Source organism: Fukomys damarensis, unplaced genomic scaffold (assembly GCF_012274545.1).
Source record: "Fukomys damarensis isolate Sample0158 unplaced genomic scaffold, DMR_v1.0_HiC HiC_scaffold_2, whole genome shotgun sequence".
Classification (NCBI taxonomy): Eukaryota; Metazoa; Chordata; class Mammalia; order Rodentia; family Bathyergidae; genus Fukomys; species Fukomys damarensis.
This window is the reverse complement of record NW_022900914.1, coordinates 40,002,936-40,025,373: the sequence shown is the minus strand read 5'-3', so window position 1 is coordinate 40,025,373 and position 22,438 is coordinate 40,002,936. Positions and strand designations below refer to the sequence as shown.

Here is a 22,438-nt window from a genome sequence, read left to right as displayed (position 1 = left end):
GACCCTAAATATTAATAATTTCAATAGCAAAATAAAAGAGAAATTGTAGGAAACAGGGAGGTAGACTCTGGAAATGGAATGGGAATCTAGGGAAGAAGGAGTTAGGGAAAGAAGTAGTAAAAATGATCAAAATGCCATGTGTGTATGTATGAATCCCCCAAGATGAATGTAGTTATTATGTATCACAAGCATATACTAATAAAGAATGAAAATTTTAAAATGAAGTCACTTAAGCATTCTTAAAGGGATATTATTTTCCAAGTGGCTAACTGTAGATTTATTTAAAATGTTCACTTATTAACATTGGTCTTTAAATATACCATTATGCTTAACTCAAACATTTAAAATAAGCGTTGTTAATGTTATTTTATAAAATTTTGTATGATTACTTCTTTCATCTTAGGTGTGATAGATAGCTTGGTAAAGTCTTCCCAACTTAGGAATGTAGCTTCCTGGTAGTGAAAAGTGAGAAAAACTGTCAGGGTGTCAGTGTGTCTTATGAAAAGTTTTAGAAAAGAAACCTAGTATTTGGGTCCTTATAATTTAAGGGAAATAATTAACTTATTCTTTCTGCCTTTGGATTTCAGAAATTAGAAATATGGATATTCCATGTCATTTCTGCACATTATAAAAATAATCTTTCTCTTTGGAAAACCTATAAATTTCATTTACTATTTTAATTTTTAAAATATAAAAATGTGATAATTAGTTAAAACTGTCACTTATCCATTGAGAGTATAAGAAGCTTATGTTTTATTTGCCCTCCTCGCCATCATGAGAGAATACTGAAACCATTAAAACTCATAAGAAACCTGAAATTTCAAATAATAATTGCTTTATGTGAACTGAAAATGCCAAACATTTATTTTAACTATTTCCTCACATAGAAATTTGTAACTTACATGCTTACATGATAATTTGTATGTTAAAATTTAATGTGTGTATATTTTAAGCACTTACAAATTCTATTGTGGTATTCCTCTCAAGAATAAAGTTAGAATAATTACATAAAGAACTCAAATATAAGAATTGACACTTAAAAGTATAAAGTACATATGTGTTTTGTCATTAACCATTTGGATTTTAAAGCAAGGAAGCTATATAGAGTATTATAGTTTTGCCTTTCTTTATTGCTGTGCCATAACTTAATTATTTTAGATTTGAAATAATTTTGGCAAAGAAAATTTCAGGGTAAATATCTTGAAACTATTGACCTTTAACAAGTTTTCCTGTCTACATTTTAAAAATCCAATTCAATTTAACAGTGAAGGGACAGTGCAAGGAGTTAAATGTTTACCATGAGAGAACAACACTGGTAATTACTTTGATTTCAGTTCCTTTTGATGTGCATTCAGAGGATGAAGAGGTCAATAATATTATGGCCATGCAAATAGAAAAGGGCTCCTTTTGACCATATTGAAAAAAAATAGCAGGGGATTATTAAAGCATTAACCTTGATTTTAATGGCCTTGGTTGAGTAGTGAGATCACAATTTGGATGAGCCTGATTATTTACTAAATACAATACATAAATGCAACGGGTTCTTAACACCCATTGCACTCTGGCATTATCGCATTACTGCCATCCTTTGTTGCCTTGCAGACAGGAATATGAAAGCAATCTGTCATGTAGTGAGACTGGCTCCAGAAGCATTTCTCTGATAAGAAGACCCCCTGCCCTTTGCTAGTGTCTGGTCCAGTAGGCTTAGCCATGCGCTTAATCCCCAGAAAGTGGTTCGATTATTGCTGACCAGCAATGGCAAGATAGTTTTTTTTTTTTTACTTCCAAGCTATCAACCTTCCATTAATTCCTTAAGCAGAAATACTGTGCAATCTATATTTCCTTGGCATGTGTCACCCAGATGGTGTCGTGCTTATGTTTTCAAATAACCATGTTCCAAAATAACATAGTTTGAATAATAAATTCTACAAATCCTTCCTAAGAAAGAAAAGCATAATTCTCAGAAGCTACATAAACTTTTACGCATGATGCTATGGCTTATCCCTTTTCTGCAGAATATATGTGTATATGTCTCATATAATCTTTAAAGAGATATTTGCTTCAAGTTGTTTTTCCTTTTATTGTTGTCAGTCATTGTTAACATATTATGTCTTAAACAGTAGTCAGACAGTCTTGGTCAGCAGTACTGAACTTGTCATTTAATACAGCTGGTCTTAAATCCTATGTGTAGGTCGATACTGTCAAGCAACCATGACTGTACATTTTGGTATTGATTGGAATTGCTATATCCAATTCCTCCCTAATTCACATTTCTTCTTTTCCTTTCCTCTGCTAAAAACGGGGAGAATTTTGAACATATGTCTTTTTTATATGTGTGTCAAAAGAATTTGGTAAATTCTGACACCTTCATAAGCACATGTTTAATATGCATATTTACTTGCATGTATCCACATTTACAGATGCTTTAATTTTTGTAATACTTTGAGGATTTTGTATCTTTTAAAAGAAGTGTTTCTTGTACACTTTTTTTTAAACCATTAGATTTCCTATTGTGAAATACCTGGTCCAGTAAATAGAACAACAGAACGCCGTCTAGCTATCAATTGCATCCAGGATATAGTTGTTTGTTGGTGGCCACTGGTCAGTGATGATGGTTGGCTGTGGGCCCCAATTTCTTCTGAGAAGGACAGAGCCAATCTGCTGCTGCTGGGTCATGCTCAAGGAAAACTGGAGGTAAATATAAAAGAAATATGTACATTTTAAATGAAGTGTGAATCAAGTAATAGTATTAATTTTTCTATTCTGAAATAAATGTGAATTTTAAACCTATAATTTATTTTTTCAAATATTCAGAAAAGGAAATTCCATATGAAATGAAATCCTGAAAGGTGTCAGAGCTAGAGGATAATTATACAGTCCCAGGACTGGCTGGAATAGTATGGTGATTAAGATCACAGGCTTCCAGATTCAAATCTTAGCCTTGCCACCACCTAGCTCTCTGTGCTTGATCAAGTTACTAACTACTATATGCTGTAGTTCCATTGTTTGGAAAGTGGAGTTCATGAAGATGAATGAGTTAACTAGTCACTATTATCATTCTTATTTTCATTGGTACTATCTTACTGTTTGCTCATTATTTCATGCCTTTGAAAGTTGTTTTACCATTTATCCTCTTAAAACATTAATCAATCAGTTAGCAAACATTTTTCAAGGGTCTGTTTTGTGCAGACTCCTATAATACGAAACCCTTAGTGGGGCAGGAAGAGATGTAACGAGGAAGATAGAGAGGCCACCTTCTCAGATCAGAATATCTGAAAGGAACGCCAAATGGTTGATCTACAATGTGAGGAGATCTTTACTCTGTTTCCATCAATGGATTATTCATTCAGTCATTCATATAGGTGAACCTATATGTATTTTCACTTTGTATCAGCACTTTGAATACACAATTCTTTTTCATTTTTATAATTTTTAAAAAAGGGCTTCTATCCTTTTCTGTTAAAGTTTTGATGGGGTGAAATGGTATGTTTCTGTATTTCTTCTAAAACTGTTGTTTTTTAGATTTGAAGTATTCATTAGAATTAGTATTCTTTTTTTTTTAATTGAGTTTATTGGTACATTTTAGGTATACAGTAGAGTTACATTCATTATTGGGATCTTGTATCTTTACATGACAGGTCTTGGTTCTCATTTTTTCCCCTGGTCCCTGTCAAATTAGTATTCTGAGAGAACATGTCTAAGTTTTCTTTATACCTGTCTACCTCTTGGTTTTATAAACTTTCAGACTCTGTTTTAAGACTGCAGAGTCCTGTTAAACATGGCTTTCTTAAGAATCCTCTCTCTGCTATGCATTTCTTAGTTTCTTTTTTTCTGGAGCTTTTCCAGTTCTGTTGCAGTGACTAAGGTTACTTGTGTGCTTTAAATGTGGATCTTATGAAACTGAGCAAGTATTCTGTGTTCTTCTACATTCTGGCTTACACCTATCATTTTATTGATCTTGGGTCCAGAAGCTCAAAGAAAAAAGACTTCATGAAAATGAGTTAATGTAATTAAGCTAATTAGAATTCTTATACATGCTTTGCTATATAATAAAATAAATAAACTTTATTTTAAATGAGTACACTAGCATGAAATTAGGGTATATATGATCTGTATTTCTCAGTGTGTGGTGTTAATCTAGGTCATGGACTTCAGAGTTGAAAAATCTGTGTTTACTTGTGGATTGTACCATATACTTATTGTGTGACCTTAGTGGAGTTTACTCTCCAACACTTTAGCCTTCCTTCTTCCAAAATTAGACTGCTAATTTTATGTTGAATGGCTTTAGGTTGATTACATACTATGATTGGCTTTAGTTTTCTTTTAAAACAATAAATTTCAACGTAATAAGTAACTTCCAGGTTCCTGATAGTTCCAAAATGTGCTTATCTGGGTTCTGAAGCACATATCTGATTTAGCCATCACCTACATAAATGCCTTCAAGATTCTGAAACTAAACTCAGCCTCACACTGAAAAACCCATGATGATTGACCTTGGCCTTGTATCTTTCCAGTGTTATGTGTTTTTTTTGTTTTTTTTTTTGTACTGGGGATTGAACTCAGGACATTGCACTTGTGAGTCAGGCATGGTGCCACTGAACTAAATCCTTGGCCCTTCAATGTTATTTTCTTATACAAATTTATGCTGTAATCAAATGAGTTTGCTCATTGACTTATTATTTCCCATTTTTTGCATGTACACATTAATGGTATTTCTATCTGAAACCATGTCATTCAGCAACTATTGAGCTGTATTTGATACCAGAAAATATGTCTAAGAAACTGTCCTGGCAGCAAGAATCTTAGTGTTCAACAGTGAAAGACAAATGTAAAAATGTGTAAGTACATTAAAAGTGTGAATGGGCTTAGCAGTAGAGCATTTAGTTAGCATTTAAGAAGTCCTAAATTCATTCCCCAAAAGTGAAAAAAAATTGTGGATGGTGCTATGATTAGACTGTGTAAACTGTAATGGGAACCAATGGGGAATGATTGATTCTTAGAGAGATGATAAGATTAAAGAAGCTTCATAATGTGTTCAAATATGAGGTTGGTACATTATTTTACTTTTATTATTTCTCAGTTTAGTAGGAAGATTTTACTAGCTCTGTGGAGTGATCTGGCTAGCTTTTTCTTTTCTGTTCTGTGAAAAAGTATCAAAAGGAATGGTACTTGAAATTTTTTGGTAAACTTTATCTATTAAACTTCCTGTGTGTTGTGTCTTTAAAAGAGAGTAGATTATTTAATTACTGATTCCATTTTTAACAAGCTGTTTCTCGCAATTTTGATTTTTTCCCACAGCTTTTTTGTATTTGTATAAAATAATCTATTCTATGAATTTGAATCTATTTTCGTAAAGTTTTATTTGATATTCATTCCGTGTGGGGGGGGGTTTAGGGATTGAACCTGGGACTGCATACTTGCTAGGCAAGCACTGCTCTACCACTTAACTACACCTCCAGCCCAGGCATGATCTTTGTACTCACTATTCATTGCATAATCTCCTCTTTTTCACTTCTAGTATATTAAGATAACACAGTTCTTCTTCTCTTCTTCCTCCTCCTCCTCTTCCTTCTCCTCCTTCTTTCTCCCCTTTTTTCCTCTTCCCCTTCCTATTCCTTCTCTTTCTCTTCCCTTTCTCCTTCTGCAAGAGCTTTTGTTTTAGGAATTAGACTATTCTGACAAAACTAATTTGCTGGGAAAAAAATGTAAATGTTTACTTTTCAGAAACTCATGTGACCTTTAGTATACAAAAGGCAAACGATTTTTGGAAGAAATGTCTAGAAAAGTGCTTTACTTTTTTTGTGTTGAAGACATAAGGTTTAATTATGAAATAACTGCTTTTAAAACCTAAAATTCAAACTAAAAAAAAATAGTCTCAGAAAAAACTCTATCTTTGGTCTGTTAAACTACAGAATTTAAAAATATCCCATCTGAATTCAATCAAAAAAGATAATAAGCTTTAATTTGGACAGTGGTAGGATCCTAGATCCTAGAACAGTATAGAGTTCTTGGTCTTGGGAACACATCACAATCACCTGTAGGGCTTTTAAGGGGCCCACCCAGACTGGTTCCCTCAGAATCTCTGGAGGGGAGGTAATAACAGTATCTTTTACAGGTTTCCTTGGGGATTTTTATGTTTATCCAAGTTGAGATCAACTGCTTTATAGAAAACTTTTAAAAAAAAGCCTCTTTTTTTGTATAACACACCATGGAGAGGATAAAGCCCACATACTGAATCTAATGAGAGTTTTAACAGTAAATTTTAAGTAGAAAATTGGCTTACTGAGCAGCTAAAAAAAGAAAAAGAAAAACAAAGGAAACATAGAAATAAGCTTTCTGTGACTGAATTATCTGTCTTTCAGAGGAAAAACATTTTAAATTTATTTTATGGATATTAGAAAACTGCTGGTTTAATTTCATACCACAGAGCTCTAAATAAGTCCGTATCTTAATTAGAAGCACAAAACCGAGGTAGTTATGTAGTGAAAGAAGAAAAATTCTTTTTAAAAATATTCAGTAGATAATGTAGAAACAAAATTTTTATAAGTAAATATATTTTTACAGTATATATGATTGTTAAATAATATGGTAATGATTAGTTTAAATTTCCCATACTCTTTATACTTCCTTCTGAAAAGTTATTCCATCTTCCTAGAACTACCTTATTCATTAAGTTTGACAATAATATGAGGACACCTTACTCTGACCTTACTTTTATACTTAGGCAGATATTTTAACTGTTTAGATGTAATCATTTGATAATGATTTCTGGATGTCGTGGTAATTTTACACTGTTATTCAGACAAGATCACCTGAGCTGTGTGGGGTGGTGCATGCTTGGAATCCCAGCACTCTGGGAGGCTGAGTGAGTCAGAAGGATCATAAATTTGACCCCAGCCTTTGCAACTTAACAACTTAGTGAGACACTATTTTAAAATTTAAAAAAATAAGTAAAGTAATATTAAATTAAAATGGCTAGGGATAGTAGCTCAATGTGAGGGCCCTGGGTTCAGTTCTTAGCATGGCGAAGTGGACAAAGAAACAAACAAGAATTTGTTCACCAAATTAATTTTTTTTTTAAAAAAACTGCTATTAGGCTGTAGAAGCTGTTGTTAGGGATAGGGAAAAAATCTCACAAATTACTCTTTCTTCATAAGAATTAAACACTATTTTTGCAGTGATTTTTTTTCAGGAGTGGTAACTAATAAAGTAATAATATGACCGTTAATATAGTAAAATTTGACAAAAAAAAGGCATATAGAAAATTTATTGCAGATATATTTAACTAAAAAGACCAAATATCCAAGAAACATCTCAACCAAGGAAATGTGTGTACTGTGTCAGCCTTCATCAACCAAATGATAAATGCACACTGCTGTATTTTAGGCGTATCAGTTTTTTTTTCTCATTGAGTTTATTGGTACATTTTAGGTGTACAGTACAGTTACATTACCATTGTGATCTTGTACCTTTACATGACAGGTCTTGGTTCTCATTTTTCCCCTTACTCCTGCCTTCCCTTTACCCTCTCCTCCCTTCCCTATTTACAAATATTTTCTTTGCATTTTTTCATTTTCTCATATTTTTTTTCTTTTCCCTTATTACCTTTCCCCTACCCTTCACACTTCCCCTACACCTTTGGCCCTTTTCTTCCTATTTCACATTGTCAGTTATACCATTAGGATCTTACTTACAATTATAGTTTTTCACATGAGAGAAATTATTCAGTATTTACACGTGTGACTTATTTATTTCACTTAAGAGTGTCAGTTTTTAAAAGTCTTGTTATTTTAAGATAAACAGCTTTTGTAAGGGAAGCCCTCTTGGAAACAGCACCCAAGTTGAAGAACTTTGTAATATGCTAAAGTACCTCTTATGTTCTGTCACAGTCTTAGCCTCTCCCTTTTCCCCAAAAGTAACCATTGTCATGAACTTTAATCACTGTCTTGTATATCCATACAGTTTGTCATCTAAGTAACCTCAAAAACTATGGTGTAATATCCATTAAAAACATTTAATGTAATTTTAATCTTCAAGGTCCCATCTATCCCTTTCTTTTACTTAACATTGATCTATTGAAACCCAAGTTCCACAGTCTGGATCTGGTTGTTTGTATATTTCTAGCATAGTTCATTGTGTTTCTCAGTCCTTTGAAAATTCTACAAGTTTATAGTTTTAACAAGACTGTATGGTTTGGTGAGTTCTTTAATCGGAGGTGCATAATTTCAGGTTCTTGCCTAGTTTCTCCTTGTTGATGTTATCAGTAATGTTAATTCATTAATGCTGCAAAATGGTAATGTTCTAATTTTATTATTTTATTTATTACTTGGGATACTTTTATAAAGAGATACCTCTGCTCAGCTTCTATTTGTTTTCCCACTTGTGTTCATACAGGATAAGGAGAATTAATGTATGTTTCTTTATTGTCTATCAGTTGTTAAGATAATGCAGTGGTTGCCTGGTTAAAATGATAAATCAATTTTAATTTTTGTAATAGTGTATTATTTTATGGATTTAAACATGTTTGATGTTGATATGTTTAATAAAATATAATAGTTATCCTTTGGGAAACTCAAGTTTTTCTATTTTTGGCTAGTGGACCCCTCTTTTTCTTATGACCTCAGCAATGTGGGGTTGATTTCCTGCTGTCTGGTATGTCAGTCATTATGTTTCATGCTTATGTTCTACATTTCCCACCCTAGACCTGAAATTAGTTATTTCTCTAAGACACAGCTTTCATGTATGGAAAATGGTATTTTAATTGCAAGGCAGTACAGTAGGGATATTGGCCTCTTATTAGGGCATTCACAGTTTCTATGTTTCTTTAGTAGAAAGAATTAAAAATTTTATATATACACATAGTTATAGTAGTCTATGTTGATATTTCTAACTGAAACACAGCACTACGTGCTTTTTAATTTAACTTCTTCTAAATTATATCTATCTCATCTTTTCCAAACCAGTAGTATTAGTTTATGGAGACACAAGGAATGAATTAGAGTATCCATCCCATAAGTACTTGTATACATTGTTCCACAGTACATACTTAACACTGTCAGGATAATTATACTAACTAACCACTACTAATATGTGATTATGTGAAATCTCAAAAGAATAAATTGATCAATAAAATTACAATCTGATACAGTATAACACATATAAAATTTAAAACAGCATAATTTTGTGTCTTCTAACATGTGAGGTAAATCCAAATTATAATGGTGTTGTCTCTGGGGAAAGAAAGAAAGGAATAAAACCTGACAGACTTTTAACTGTATATGTGACATTTTAAAAACTGAAACAAAAAGATAGTATTTTCTACAGTTGTTTTCCACATATTTCTCTGTACTTATGTGTGCACTAATTCTAGTTCAGTCATTTAAACTTCCTTATAGCATTCTATCGTCTGAATGCACCATAAAGTATGTTTTTATTTTCCTGCTAGTAGATATTTATGTTATTTCTATATTTTTACTATCACAAACAATGCTGCTATGAATACTATTGTACATATCTCCCTGTATACACTGAGTGATTCTTAGTGTAGGAGACTCACCTACAATTGTATTAGCTATTGCTAAGTTGCTCTCCTTTGTGGTTTACTAATTTGCTATTTAATAAGCCATGAAAGATAGTTCTGTGTTGCTCCATATCTTTACCTATTCAAATATATCAACTATAAACAAAGTAATAACGTGTTTTCAAATAAATACATCTACTTTTACTAGCTTTCAATTAATTCTGACATTTGTATACAGGATAAATACATCAATATCATACAAACAAGAAAAACCTTAGAAAGATAAACATTTCTAGTCAAAACATAAAATTCTCTATCTATACTTTCTGGTGTTAAATTATATGTTTATATATTTCTATTACAAAACAATCTTGCAGCCAATAGAACTACTTTTTATAAGTTACTGCAGTATATCTAAAAATTACTTAATAAAAGAAAAGGCAAACAGATGATAGAATAGACTAGAGGCCCATAGTCAACTGATATTTGACAAAGGAGAAGTAAAAGTAAAGTGTACTTTTTAATCTCATGTTTAAAATTTTCTGCAAAGTTAGGGGAGGAAATGGAAATTTTAGAATAAAAACTAGTTATAAGGTAAGAACTTTTGGTTGCTTCATAACCTTTCAAATAAACTGGTTACCCATTGATGAAAGTTTTAGAGCTAGAAAAGTCCACTGTAAATACATTTTTTCCTAATTTGCATGTTGGATGACTTTAAGAATTGCAATAGGTATCCTTTCCAGCTGAAACATGAAACTTGAGAATCTTGAGCTAATCTAACTCTTTATGATTGGCTGTCTGCCATTCTTTGTTCAAATATTGAAAATATCTTTCAGAGGTAGCATCAGTCATATTGACTAACTATGCCTTTTCTTCTCTGTAGTGGTTTCCTCTGAAGACTACTGGGTTAATTTATCTGCTTTCTTCAAATTTAGCTTTTTTTAGGAATAAAGATGAATCATTTCTACACTGCATTCCTCAACAGTTTTAACCTAAAAGCTGACTGATTTAAACCTAGCTAAAACAAATCTATTGATATTATCAACTTGTTTATCCTTGAAAATTGGAAAACTTTAATCATTATTCTTTGTTTTTTCTGCTGCTCCTTAATTTGAAACACACATACACACACACACACACACACACACACACACACACACACCACACACACACAATATCCATAGACCATGGGCATACATCTTTGAAATGATAACCCCTATTGGCCACTTGTAACCATTGTGTAGCCTGTGATTAAACTAGTGCACTGCCTGTGTTTCTGTGCTTTTCTTTGTACCTCCCTAATGTTGCTATACAATTAAAGCAAATATTGTTTTCTTTAGATTTTTAGACTTTCAACAGACTTTTTACATTATAAAAATCTTTTATTTTTTTAATCCCTTTATTATGCTACTTTTCTCTTACACCATGTGCTTATTCACTTTTGTCAGAATGCTTTACCCTGATCATTTTCACAAGCATTCCTACTTGAGTTCTTGCAACCAGTTCCTGAAATCTGACATATATTTTAAGAATCTTTAAAGTTATTAGTTTTCAGAATTCACCAAGTTGGAGGATTACCTGAAGATAAGATTAAGAACAAGAACAAATCAAGAGAAGGGAATCCTTAACCATAAAGTTTGCAGAGGGTATAGTGAACATGCCTTTTGGAAGGTTGGAGTAGAGCTCAAATTAATCTTGATAGGTTATATGTCACCAAATGCAATCCTCTTTTATTGAATTCTTCTCCTTTTCTTTTTTCTTCAGGGCATTGTCACTTAACATTTCTCCCTTCACTACACCTACTATTTTTCAGAATTCCTTTATCTTAGCATCGTATTTTGGCCTTCATCATCTCATGACTTTAATCTGACTTCACTTTGTGAAAAAAAAATAGTACATAGATATAGATGAGTAATGTCTTAGTACATTACAAATTTGGATTTTTAAAACTGTTTTCCATTGGTATTTTGCAGTAACTGTATAATTCTGTTTTCTACTTAGTTGCAACAATCTAACAGAATGTCTTTAGTTAATAAATGTATTAATATATTTTCATTACATATGACTCTACTCAATACAGTATATTTTAATAGCTTTAAAAGCCTGCTGAAAGTGCAGGTGTGTGCACTTCATTTCATTATCTCTATCAATCGTGTGTTACCATTTTCCCAGAACTGAACAACTGAATTTTCTTTCTGTGTCTCATTGTCATATTTATCTAAATTCATTTTTATTGTTTATCTGTTTCTCCCTACATTTTAAATAAAAATGTCTTGCTTTAGAATTTTAATCAAAATTCCAGACCATTTAGCCTTTTAATTACAATATTAACATCACATTTAGATAACATTCAAATATCATTTCATTATTGCTAATTGACTAAAACTTCTGTTCGAGGCTTTCTGCCAAGTAGTTCAAATTATTTGTTAAATTACCTTTTGCAGATATATTGTCAGTATGCATTTATTCTTGCTCTGTTTTATTATAATGATACCTTTAACATAACAATATATAAATTTATTTTTATAAACTAAAATGTCTTTCACTCTAATACTATTGGTTATCTTTAAAAATCACAGCAACTATAAATTTAAATGAATTTAAAGTCATGAGATTTGTGTCTTACTTAAAATGTATTCAGTCAGTAGTGTTTATAGAGCCATCACCATATGCCAGATATAGTGTAACTATCATAAAGAAATCCAAGCTACCTTTTTTCTTTTCCTATTTTTCAAGGCTTTCTCTTCAGGAACAACAATAATAGCCATTGCTTATTGAGAGATCCTCTGTCCCCTGTATATAATTTACATTATTTTTAATTCTTACAGCAATCCTGCAACACAAAGAAATCTTTATTTTACAGATGAGAAAACTACAGTTCTAAGAGGTGATCTTGCTCAAGATTTCAGAGCTTTCTATTGCCAAAACAAGAGTCAAGTCCTGTCCTTGTGCTTTTATCTGCAGTGTTGTTTGTGGATATTATACAGGGGCTAGTCCAATTTAGAATTAAATTTTGAACCCAAGCATATAAAATACTTCAGACATGCAGACATTTTGGATGTTAAAGCTGACATCATACCATTCTAAGAATCACAAAAACTTGACCTTGCCTGTTCTTTACATACTACTTTCAAAAGACTACATGCAACAGCATAAAAGGAACTGATGTCAGAGTAGCAATATTACTTTATATTTGTATAATTTTTGTATTGAGACAAAAATGGTTTTGTTTTATTTTTACATATGGTTTTGTTTTTATTTGATTTATTTTAGGGATATTTTTCTATTTCTATTTGTAGAGCATGCTCTTTAATTTCAGTACTAGTCAATCCAAAAAGGAGGCATTTTTTAAAAAGAAGTCAGTTTATGAAAACACTCCTCATTCATTCAAAGGAAAGTTGTTAGTATTATTCACTACCTGCTAAAACAATTCAGCACAAGCCTTCTTTTTTCTTACCCTATCAGTTGCATTATTTATGTCTTTAGGCCTTTTACCTTTCTTCTGTTCTTCCTTCTGCAAGGATCCTTCCTCAACACTTAAGGTTCTAAATATCCAGTACTTATCATTTTTTCTCTCTGATCATATAGAGGAAAAGCTGATTCAGTCTTATAAATTTTAAAACTACCTGTGTTTGCTACGCAGTGTGCAATGCAGAGTCTAGAGTATTTAGAGTCAAACCTGGATTCAAACTTCAAATCTAGTATTTAACTTTAAGACCAAGAGGAAGGAACTTATAAATCATCTCTCTGACCTTCCTTTTTCTTATCTCTAGGATATAAATTATAGTAGTGAACCTTAGGATATTGAAAATATTAAATAAGACAGTGTATGGAAAGTCAATAGCACAGTATCCCATTTTCTTATTTACTATTGGTGGGTTTACTTTTTACTGATACTTATTCATCTTAAGTGTTTTTTAATCTTTAAAATTTTATGTGTTTTTTTTTTTCTGTGCTGGAGATTGAACTCAGGGCCTAGGCAAATGTTCTACCATTGAGCTATACCCTGACCCATGGTGTTTTTTAAACTATACTGTACAAAACATTGTAATTCCTTAAATCTTAGTCATCTATAATCACATAATCACACAGACAGTTGGGAGGACAGCAAGCTATTCTGTTACCTTAGCTACCATTTTAGAGTAAGCTGGGACTGACCTCATCAAAAAGGTGGTACATATGGTCCATGATTTTATTCTCCTTTCTCCCTGTTTTTTCAAGAATCTACTGAGCCCATTAGACAGGATCTTACAGACTTTTGGAAACAGGAAGCCTGAAACTGAGTCTAACTTTTTCCAGGCCAAGACTACTACCTGATTGAGCCTCTGTTCAGGCTGTCCCTGTGTGAGTACAGGCTTTACTTGGTATTATCTTGCCTCTCAGTTTTCTTGATTTCCTTCAACTAAAACACTCAATATGCCCTAAGGCTTCCTTTGCAAAATTTTAAGCTTTCTGAAGGTATGATATTTCAACCAGCATTACAGTGTTGTATGGTTTTTAAAAATTCATTGTTCTAAAATATTTATTGTGCGCTCACCAGCAGCACAGTTTTGGGCTGTGGTACACAGATAAAGAAGGTGTAAAATATATAAGACAGTTTATCTTTTTAAGCTTGTAGTGAAAATGAAGATATATGATTAAACATCAGAATCAAATAGAAGACTAAATATCATGAGAGGCATTGGCCAAAATGGGCCCTAAGGATAAGGAGGTGGGATTAAAGATGTCACCTAGCTGGAAGGAATCCAGAAAACTTGCAAGGATACTTTTAGTCTGTTTCTTTAAGGGTAAGTATGATTCATAGGAAAAACTGAGTCTGTGACTGAAGAGTGGATGTCAGACAAGGGATATGAATGAAGAAATAGAGCTGGGAAAATGAGGGCAGGTTTTAGTTGAAATTTAGAATAGAGTATGTGAAGGGAGGCTGGAGGAGATAAAACTAGAGTTTGCAGGTCAGATGATAGTCTTCCTTTCCTTAAAACTTATGTATGGCTTCTTATCTGTTTAGAGAGAAGTGACAAGTCCCTACTGTTCTACAGGCTACTACTCACTATTTCCTCTACTCTTCAATTCCCATATCCCACTACTCTCTTCTTTGTTTTTGCTCCTTTAGCCAGATTGTGTTCTTCATCAGGCCTACAGACCTTCTATATTAGTAGCCTGGAGCTCTCTTCTCCCAGATAACTACATGGTTCCCCTGTCTTCCATATCATCTTTAATGGAGACATCTCCTTCTGCCACTCCTCAGCCACTTAATCTGATGTATTTTACTTCATAGTACTTAGGAAGTACACATATAAGGAAGTTTCAGTCCATAACTGGCTGGCTCCGAGACAGAGTGTCACGTGGCAACAGTTCATGGTGGGCAGAAAGTAGCAAAGTAAGAAGGGACCAGAAAATCCTCTTTCTGTCCCTTAGGTTATATCTAGGCTACTGGTATTGAGGTGATACCAAATCAATCGGTGAACTGATAATGTATTCATCTACCCTTAATCCTAGCATTGCACTATGAATCAGTCACACTCTAGATTCAGCCACCTTTGGAAAAGCCCTGCCTATGAATGCATGAGGCTTTGGGCGGACATCTAGACGCACGCCATAACAGGAGCAGCAAAGGGGTATAAGGGAAGGAAGGAGTTGAACATGGATCCTGCAGAATTTTGCATATCAGACAAGCATACAAATTTTGTTTCCCTAGTGAGTTGCTGTTGAAAAGTTTGAATAGGAGAATGAAAACAGAAATACAAGTATTTGGTTTAAAAGATTAAGTTGGTGGTGATGTGTAAATTAATTCTTTAAAAAGTCACATCAACCCCCATCCCTCTTCCCAATCCAGCATTCTGTAATGTAGCTATACGTGTATTTTGTTTTAGACCATTTTAATTTTGAAATCATTTGACTCAAAAGACATTGTTAAAATAATGTAGCAAGTTCTCTTTGTGTACTTTCCCTTCAGTGGCAATATTCTGTCCTACTGTAGTATATTGTCACATACTGAGAAGGGAACTTGGTGTGTAATACTATTAACTTAGGTACAGATCTTATTCAAATTTAATGAAATTTTATGTTTTGTGCAGTTCTGTGAAGTTTTATCACATGTGTTATTTAATGTTTCTACATCTGATTTTGAAGTTTCTGACAAAATGTTAGGAAATATGCTGTTTATTACTAGTGTCCTGGATTTTGGTCTCCCATCATTTATATATGAATAAAGTGAATAACCTACGACTTTATTGTTTGTTCTACATTGGTGTTTCTTGTAGGCAGGTAACTTTTCTTCTCTGTGCTAAAGATGCCTTTCAAGTTTTACTTCACCAGTATTGATGTTATATTATTTACTAGGTCTTAATATCTTACTTTTATTTTAAAGCCATTACATCATTTCTTTATGTTTGTAAATATTTAGCAATGCTTTATATCCTTTCTAATAGCAAAATCATTCCATAAGACAGAATTCTGGTTTTTTTCCTTTGCCTACCCAGCCCTACTCACTAGAAATACATTTCTGATAAGTAATTTATTAGTAATTTCAGAGTTGGGAAGAGGGATGAGTGGCAGGGAGATTTACTACTCCTTTAAAATCCTTGCTTTATCCTTTCGAACTTCTAGCTTTTGAAGTTAATCTTCCCAACAGCCCTACTCACTGGTTTTTATATATTGTAGGACATATTTAACTTGAAATGATGTACAGATTTTCCAAAGCCAAGTGTTAAAGTTAAAATCTTATGGTATAATTCCTGTAGCCATGCTTTATATATTTATCTGTCTTCTAAATGAGATGTATATGTGCTATATATACTAGCATAGATTTGTATGTTGCTTATATTTGAGGTGGTGATTGATAGTTTCTGAATTAATATATAGTACAGCGTGTGACAGCTGAAGAAAAACCAGTCTGTCTTGGTATATTTCTCATAGGTTCTGAGTTCTATTCGCACAGAATGGGATCCACTGGATGTTTGCTTCAGTGCCAAGCAGCCTTTTCAGGTGTTTACAGTGGAACACACCATCAGTGTAGACAAAGAGCCCATGGCTGACAGCTGCATCTATGAATGTGTTCGGAACAAAATCCATTGTGTATCAGTCACCAGAATACCACTAAGATCGAAAGCCATCAGCTGCTGCAGAAATGTTGCTGAAGACAAACTGATTCTGGGCTGTGAAGATTCTTCATTAGTTCTTTATGAAGCTCACCGCAGAGTGACTCTCTTGGCCCAGGCTGAACTTTTGCCTTCATTAATAAGCTGCCACCCAAGTGGTGCTATTCTGCTTGTTGGCAGCAACCAAGGGGAGCTGCAAATTTTTGATATGGCTTTGTCCCCTATTGATATCCAGCTCTTGGCTGAAGACCGCTTACCTAAGAAGACTCTGCAATTCAGTAAATTCTTTAATATTTCCAGCAGTCTTGTTCAAATGAAGTGGATAGCTCCTCCAGTTGTTTCTCAGAAGCCTGAAAGTAAGGACATCTATGATCGCCTCTTCCTCATATTTGACAGAGGACCTTTAGGTGTTCTTTTGTTTAAACTTGGTAAGTCAAGAAAGTTGGTAAGTTAGTATACTACTGATCATATTGACATATCTAAAGCAATATAACTATTCTTGGAATGTTTTTATATTTGTCATTCATATAGCTTTCTTAGAAAGCCTTTGTGGATGATTCCTAAATGTCAAAGGAATATTAGATATTAAAGAATTTAGAAATTTTACTAATTGACCATCATGACATTTAAAAAGTATAAACTTTCACATTTGATAACTCTCTAAAATAAACTGTCCTACTAAAACATTCCCTAAGAAATAGGTGAATATTTTAAAAGTTTCTCCTACCTCCATTGAAAAACACTTACAGGAGTGTAACACTTTTTGTATAAAAATTGTTATAGATCATCTGTGGCTGTTGCTTTCCTGTGTAGAACTGTGAAGCAAGTATTTTTATAAAAAAAAAAGAAGGCAGATACTTAGAATTTACTAAAGCTGTTTGTGTTAACTTTTTAATCTCCCTTTTGAATAAAAATATTGAAAAGGATTTTTCAGTATCTACAAAAGTATATGTTACTGTAGCTCATTTCAACCAAGAAACTTTAAAATGAAATTTTATTATGATAATTCATTTGCTTTTTGTAGCATTACATCACCACACATCTCCTAAAATAGCAATAACAATTCTAGATACTTTTGTATAATTTAACATCTGAAGAGGACCTAACTTAAGTTTTAAAAAATAAATTTTAATTAATACACTTATGGCAATTTGAATAGATGGAAAAATAAATACATTTTAACACCTCTAATAAATTTGCCTGTTACAGTTTTTAAAGGCATTGTGGTATTCGTTAAGTAGCACTCAGTTTACTCTGCTTTTATATGAGTGCACTTGTCCCTGAAGTTGAACACACGAAAGAAACCCAGTGAAAAAGACTTGATTAACCTATAAGATATAATGCATTTAATGTATGCCCTATATTCCTTCTACATAAGAAAAATGCAGGTAAGTCTATCCATAATGTTAATAATTATTCAAGAAAAAAATCTGTGGAGTGTCATTTATTATGAGATAATCCAGTTATACTTTGCCCAACTTACATGTTTAACAGTTGTATGTCTCCATACACAACACTAATTAAAGTGGGTGTTTGATGTTTTGCATGTCTGTTAAAACACACACATACATTCTCTCTTTCCTTTTCTCTCTTTCTGTCTCTCTCTGTCCCTCTCACCCTTTAAATTACTCAGTTACCTGTCAAACAGAAGGCTGTCTGCCCACATACACCTAGCTTTTCTTCAGCCCTCCCTTGTGGGCCTACTCACAACAGATTTGCAAAAAGCACAGCTTTCTCTTCCTATCTCTAGCACATTTGCCTTCTTACTAAAGTAAACAGGCTCTCAGTGTAGGGATTTAGAGGGCTTCCTGCTAATTGCCAGCTTGTAAACTTAATTGGACTGTCTCCCTGGGCACTGTTCCTAAATCAATTAGGCAATGAGTTGGCTGTCACCTCTTTTTCCCAAGAAGGTCTCTTGGAAGAGAATTATCCAATAGAAGTCAAGCATTCAAATGAAAAGGTGATAACTTCTGCAACTGACATTTTTATTTTCAATATGACTTAAATTTTATAGGATAGAGAAATTGTACTCTAGCCTCTTTAAAAGATCTAAAAATGGAATTGATTTCTAAAAATTTTTAATGAATTATAAAATTAATATTTATATGAAATTATTTTTCCTGGGAAGAGTATATTCCTTCAATAGTAGATTCCAACTAGCAAAATTTTTAAAGAAGAAAACTCAGTTTAAAGAACAGATTTTTCTTATGATTTGCTACTAAATACATCCAAAAATTAATATACTTCTTGAATTAACACAGTGCTGATTCTGGGCATCCATGTGGAATTTTCATGTATAATTCAAGTTACTGCATATGTAAACAGGTAGTTTCATGTGCAGTTTTCCCACTAGAGAACATTTATGAGATTTTTTTTCAGATGCTTGTTATGCAAGCCTTTGGAAAATTTGACATGAAAGGTGTAGCTTGCAATTTAAAATTGTAAATATAGATCATAGATCATAGTTTAAAATAGAATGTAGTCATAATGTAAACATGGCAGTGACTGATGCCAATATGCTAAGATTTTTGGAGTTTGACTCTTAGATTAGGTCAGTTAGTGTAACATTGAAAGAAAACTCTGTTCCATGGGTAGAGTTTCCATTCTTAGTCCTTACAGATATCACACAAAAATGTTGAGTATTACAACATTTAGAAGATTCCAAATACATGTCTTCCTCAGGAAGCACTAGAAGTGTCAAGCTCCTACTAGGAAGCCAAGAAACACTGCTTTATATAAAGCAGCATGTACACTATTCAGAATTCCTTATGTGACAGTTATTATCTTATATTTCTACATACATAGACTGAGGTTAATTAAAAAGGAAGAGGCCCTAATTGTGCTACTAAGATATGAGCACTCTTCCATTCTCTTCACAACCTTTCCCAACCTTCATTGCTCTTTAACTCACAGGATCAGCTGCTTCTTTTCTCAACAGATGCTTTTACTTTTTAACTGTCACTTCATTAAGCTTATCAGCACCTTTCCACCTCTCAACCACTTCACCATTATCATAAATCTTTTTCTTAGAAGTTACAGAAAATAGTGTTTCTTGTCCATGATTAGTTTCACCACTGCATCTACTGTGAATACCACAGCATTATCTTGGAGACCTTTACTTTGTCATTTTATTTGTCCCACATTAGCAGGTAAACAGGCCCAAGCCACACCTTGAAAACCAACTCTTCATTGTGTGTTTCTCCTCTGTTACTCCAGATGTTCACTTTCATTTCTTAGCCAAAATCATTGACATAGTAGTTAACAGTTATTGAATTCCTCTGCTTCTTCACTTCACTTTACTCCCCAGAGCAGTATATTCTGGTTTGTATCTGAAGTGTCTTAGAACTGCTCTTGGAAAGGTCATCACTGACTTCCTACATGATAAATATATTTGTCTTGCACTTGATAACTTTTCAGTATTTGGTGGTTGCTGACAATTCCCTGTCATAGAACCCTCATCATATTTGCCTTTTATGACCCCAAATGCAAAATCTCCTCGCTGTTTTACAATGTTCTTTTGCCTACTCATAAAAATGCTGGGGTTCTTCAGGTTACTATTTTTAGTTCTTGTCTCTTGTACAGGTTGAGAGTTTTATTTTTAACTCAGCTATATTCTGTGGTTTGAATTTGTTCTGCAAAAATTGTGGTGAGATTTAATTGCCATTCTAACAATACGAAAAGATGGGACGGTTAAGACATGAGTAGGCCATGAGGGCTGTACCCTCATGAATGGATGAAAGCCATTATTGTGAGAGTGTTTTTGCTAGAAATTTGCTCCTATCCTTCCTGTCTGTCTTGTCCATGTTCACTTGTATTACTGCCATGTTATGATATACAGCAAGAAAACCCTCACCAGATGCTGCTTTATTTTGGTTTTCCCAGCTTCTAGAACCACATGAGGAATAATTTTCCATTGTTCATGATTTACCCATTCCATTATAGTAGAAGAAGATGGACTAAGATATTCTTCTGTCAGCCCAGATCGTTTCTAACTTCATATCCACAGATTTATCTTACTTGCTGGCTACTGCTCAGACTCATCGTGTCATTGTCACTCTCCTCAAACCTGCTTTTAATGAAATCCTTGTTATTTTCTCCAAACTTAGTTTTCCTGTTGTATGTTCCATTTTGGTGGTTATTATATCAGATGAAATCTCTTAAGTCAAAACTCATCCTACAGTACTCCCTAACCTCCTGTATTTTATCATGATCAAGTAGAAACCCTTTATCTGTACTCTTCGGCCTTCTAATTTTTTCATATCCCTCTGCCTCATTAATACCAAAATTGCATCAGAGTACTCATTCTAACGGTACAGATTTGTTATGGATTCTCTAGCTTGAAATGCCTTAGTGGTGCATCAGCCTTTCTCTGCTCCTTGGGCTTCGTCCTCCCAGCTGAGCTGTACTAAAATGCTTCCTTCCCACTCTCTCCTTCCGTGATGGAGGTAATAGTTTACTCTCTGCTTGAAGTGACCCTTTGATATGTTCACAGAGCCTGCAGTGTTAGGAAAAAATTAAATAATGAAGTGATAATGTTAAACAAGTTAACACGCTCGTAGAATTTTGGAAATGGCAGGTGATATGTGAGTGAGTGTGTGTGTGTCTGTCTCTGTCTCTCTGTAAAAAGCCAGAAATATGACTTTTGTCTTAGGAACTTTGTAATATATATGTTTTCATCAAAAGTTACTTTTATGCATTATTTCAATATTATACTTTGCATAAATGATGATCAGTGGTAGTTTATTGTTGGAAAGAAATTTCAGGTACTTTATTTAATGCCTAGTCATCTTGAAATTAGAATCTCTTATTTAAAATGAACTTTTGTTCCAGATAGCATTCTACTTCTTCACACCAGAATGATGGTTTTAAAAATCAAATCTATTGAGATATAATTTACATAAATATACAGTTCAGTGAATGTACAGTTCAGTGAATTTAAAAATGTGTATTCCCATGGTTTACCACTCTACAGTCAAGATACAGAAGATTTCCCTCATCTCAAAACATTTTCCCAAAAATCTTTGTTGTTAATCGCTACCTCCCTCAAAGTTGGAAATTATCTGCTTTCTGTCACTAAAATCAGACTTCTTTTTTATAGACTTTCACAGGATCATATAATGGACCCTCTTTTGTATCTTGGTATTTTCACTCCACATTAATGTTTGAGAATCTTCTGTATTAGTGTATGTATCTATTAACTCTTCCTTCATAATATAGGTAAATTTTATCCCTTCACATTTTTATAAACACTTGGGTTGTTTCCAAGCTTCAGTTAATGGACTAAAAATATAAAAGTCTTTGTATTGACACATATTTTCATTTTTCTTGGGAAAAACCTACAAATAGATAATGTCTGGAACATATGCTACTTTAGAGAAACAGGCTAGCCAGGGATTTAGCTCAGTAGTTCTATAGCCTGCTTCACAAGCTCAAGGTCCTAAGTTTGATCCCCGGTACCAAAAAAACAAGAAAAACATGGGCTATTTTTTAAAAGTGATTGTGCCATTTAAAAAAACAATCATCAGCAATTTATGGGAATACCCATTGTTCCACATACTCACTTGCACTTGAGATTAATGGTCTTTTCTATCTTATCCATTCAAGTGAGTGTCATTTCTCTGATGGCTGTTGGAGTTGAACATCTTTTCATATGTTTATTACTGTAAGTTTTCTTATGAAGTTATATCTTCAAATTACCCAAATTTAATTGAATTGTTTACTTATTACTGATTTATAAGAATTCTTTTAAACATATGTTCTGAATACAAGACTTTTGTAATAGACTTGTATATTGAATATTTTCTTCTAGCCTATAGCT

At 33.2% G+C, this 22,438-nt stretch overlaps 1 protein-coding gene across 3 annotated transcripts in view; it reads left to right on the top strand.

Annotated features, from left to right (window-relative positions):
- Positions 1–22,438, top strand: part of Wdpcp (WD repeat containing planar cell polarity effector) — a 249,506-nt gene that overhangs the window by 96,952 nt on the left and 130,116 nt on the right. For all 3 annotated transcript variants that reach the window (XM_010609751.2, XM_033764324.1, XM_019205328.2), the window contains exons 9-10: positions 2,503–2,694; positions 16,439–17,048. In XM_010609751.2, the coding sequence (XP_010608053.1) occupies positions 2,503–2,694; positions 16,439–17,048 (802 nt within the window). The remainder of the gene's footprint in view (positions 1–2,502; positions 2,695–16,438; positions 17,049–22,438) is intronic.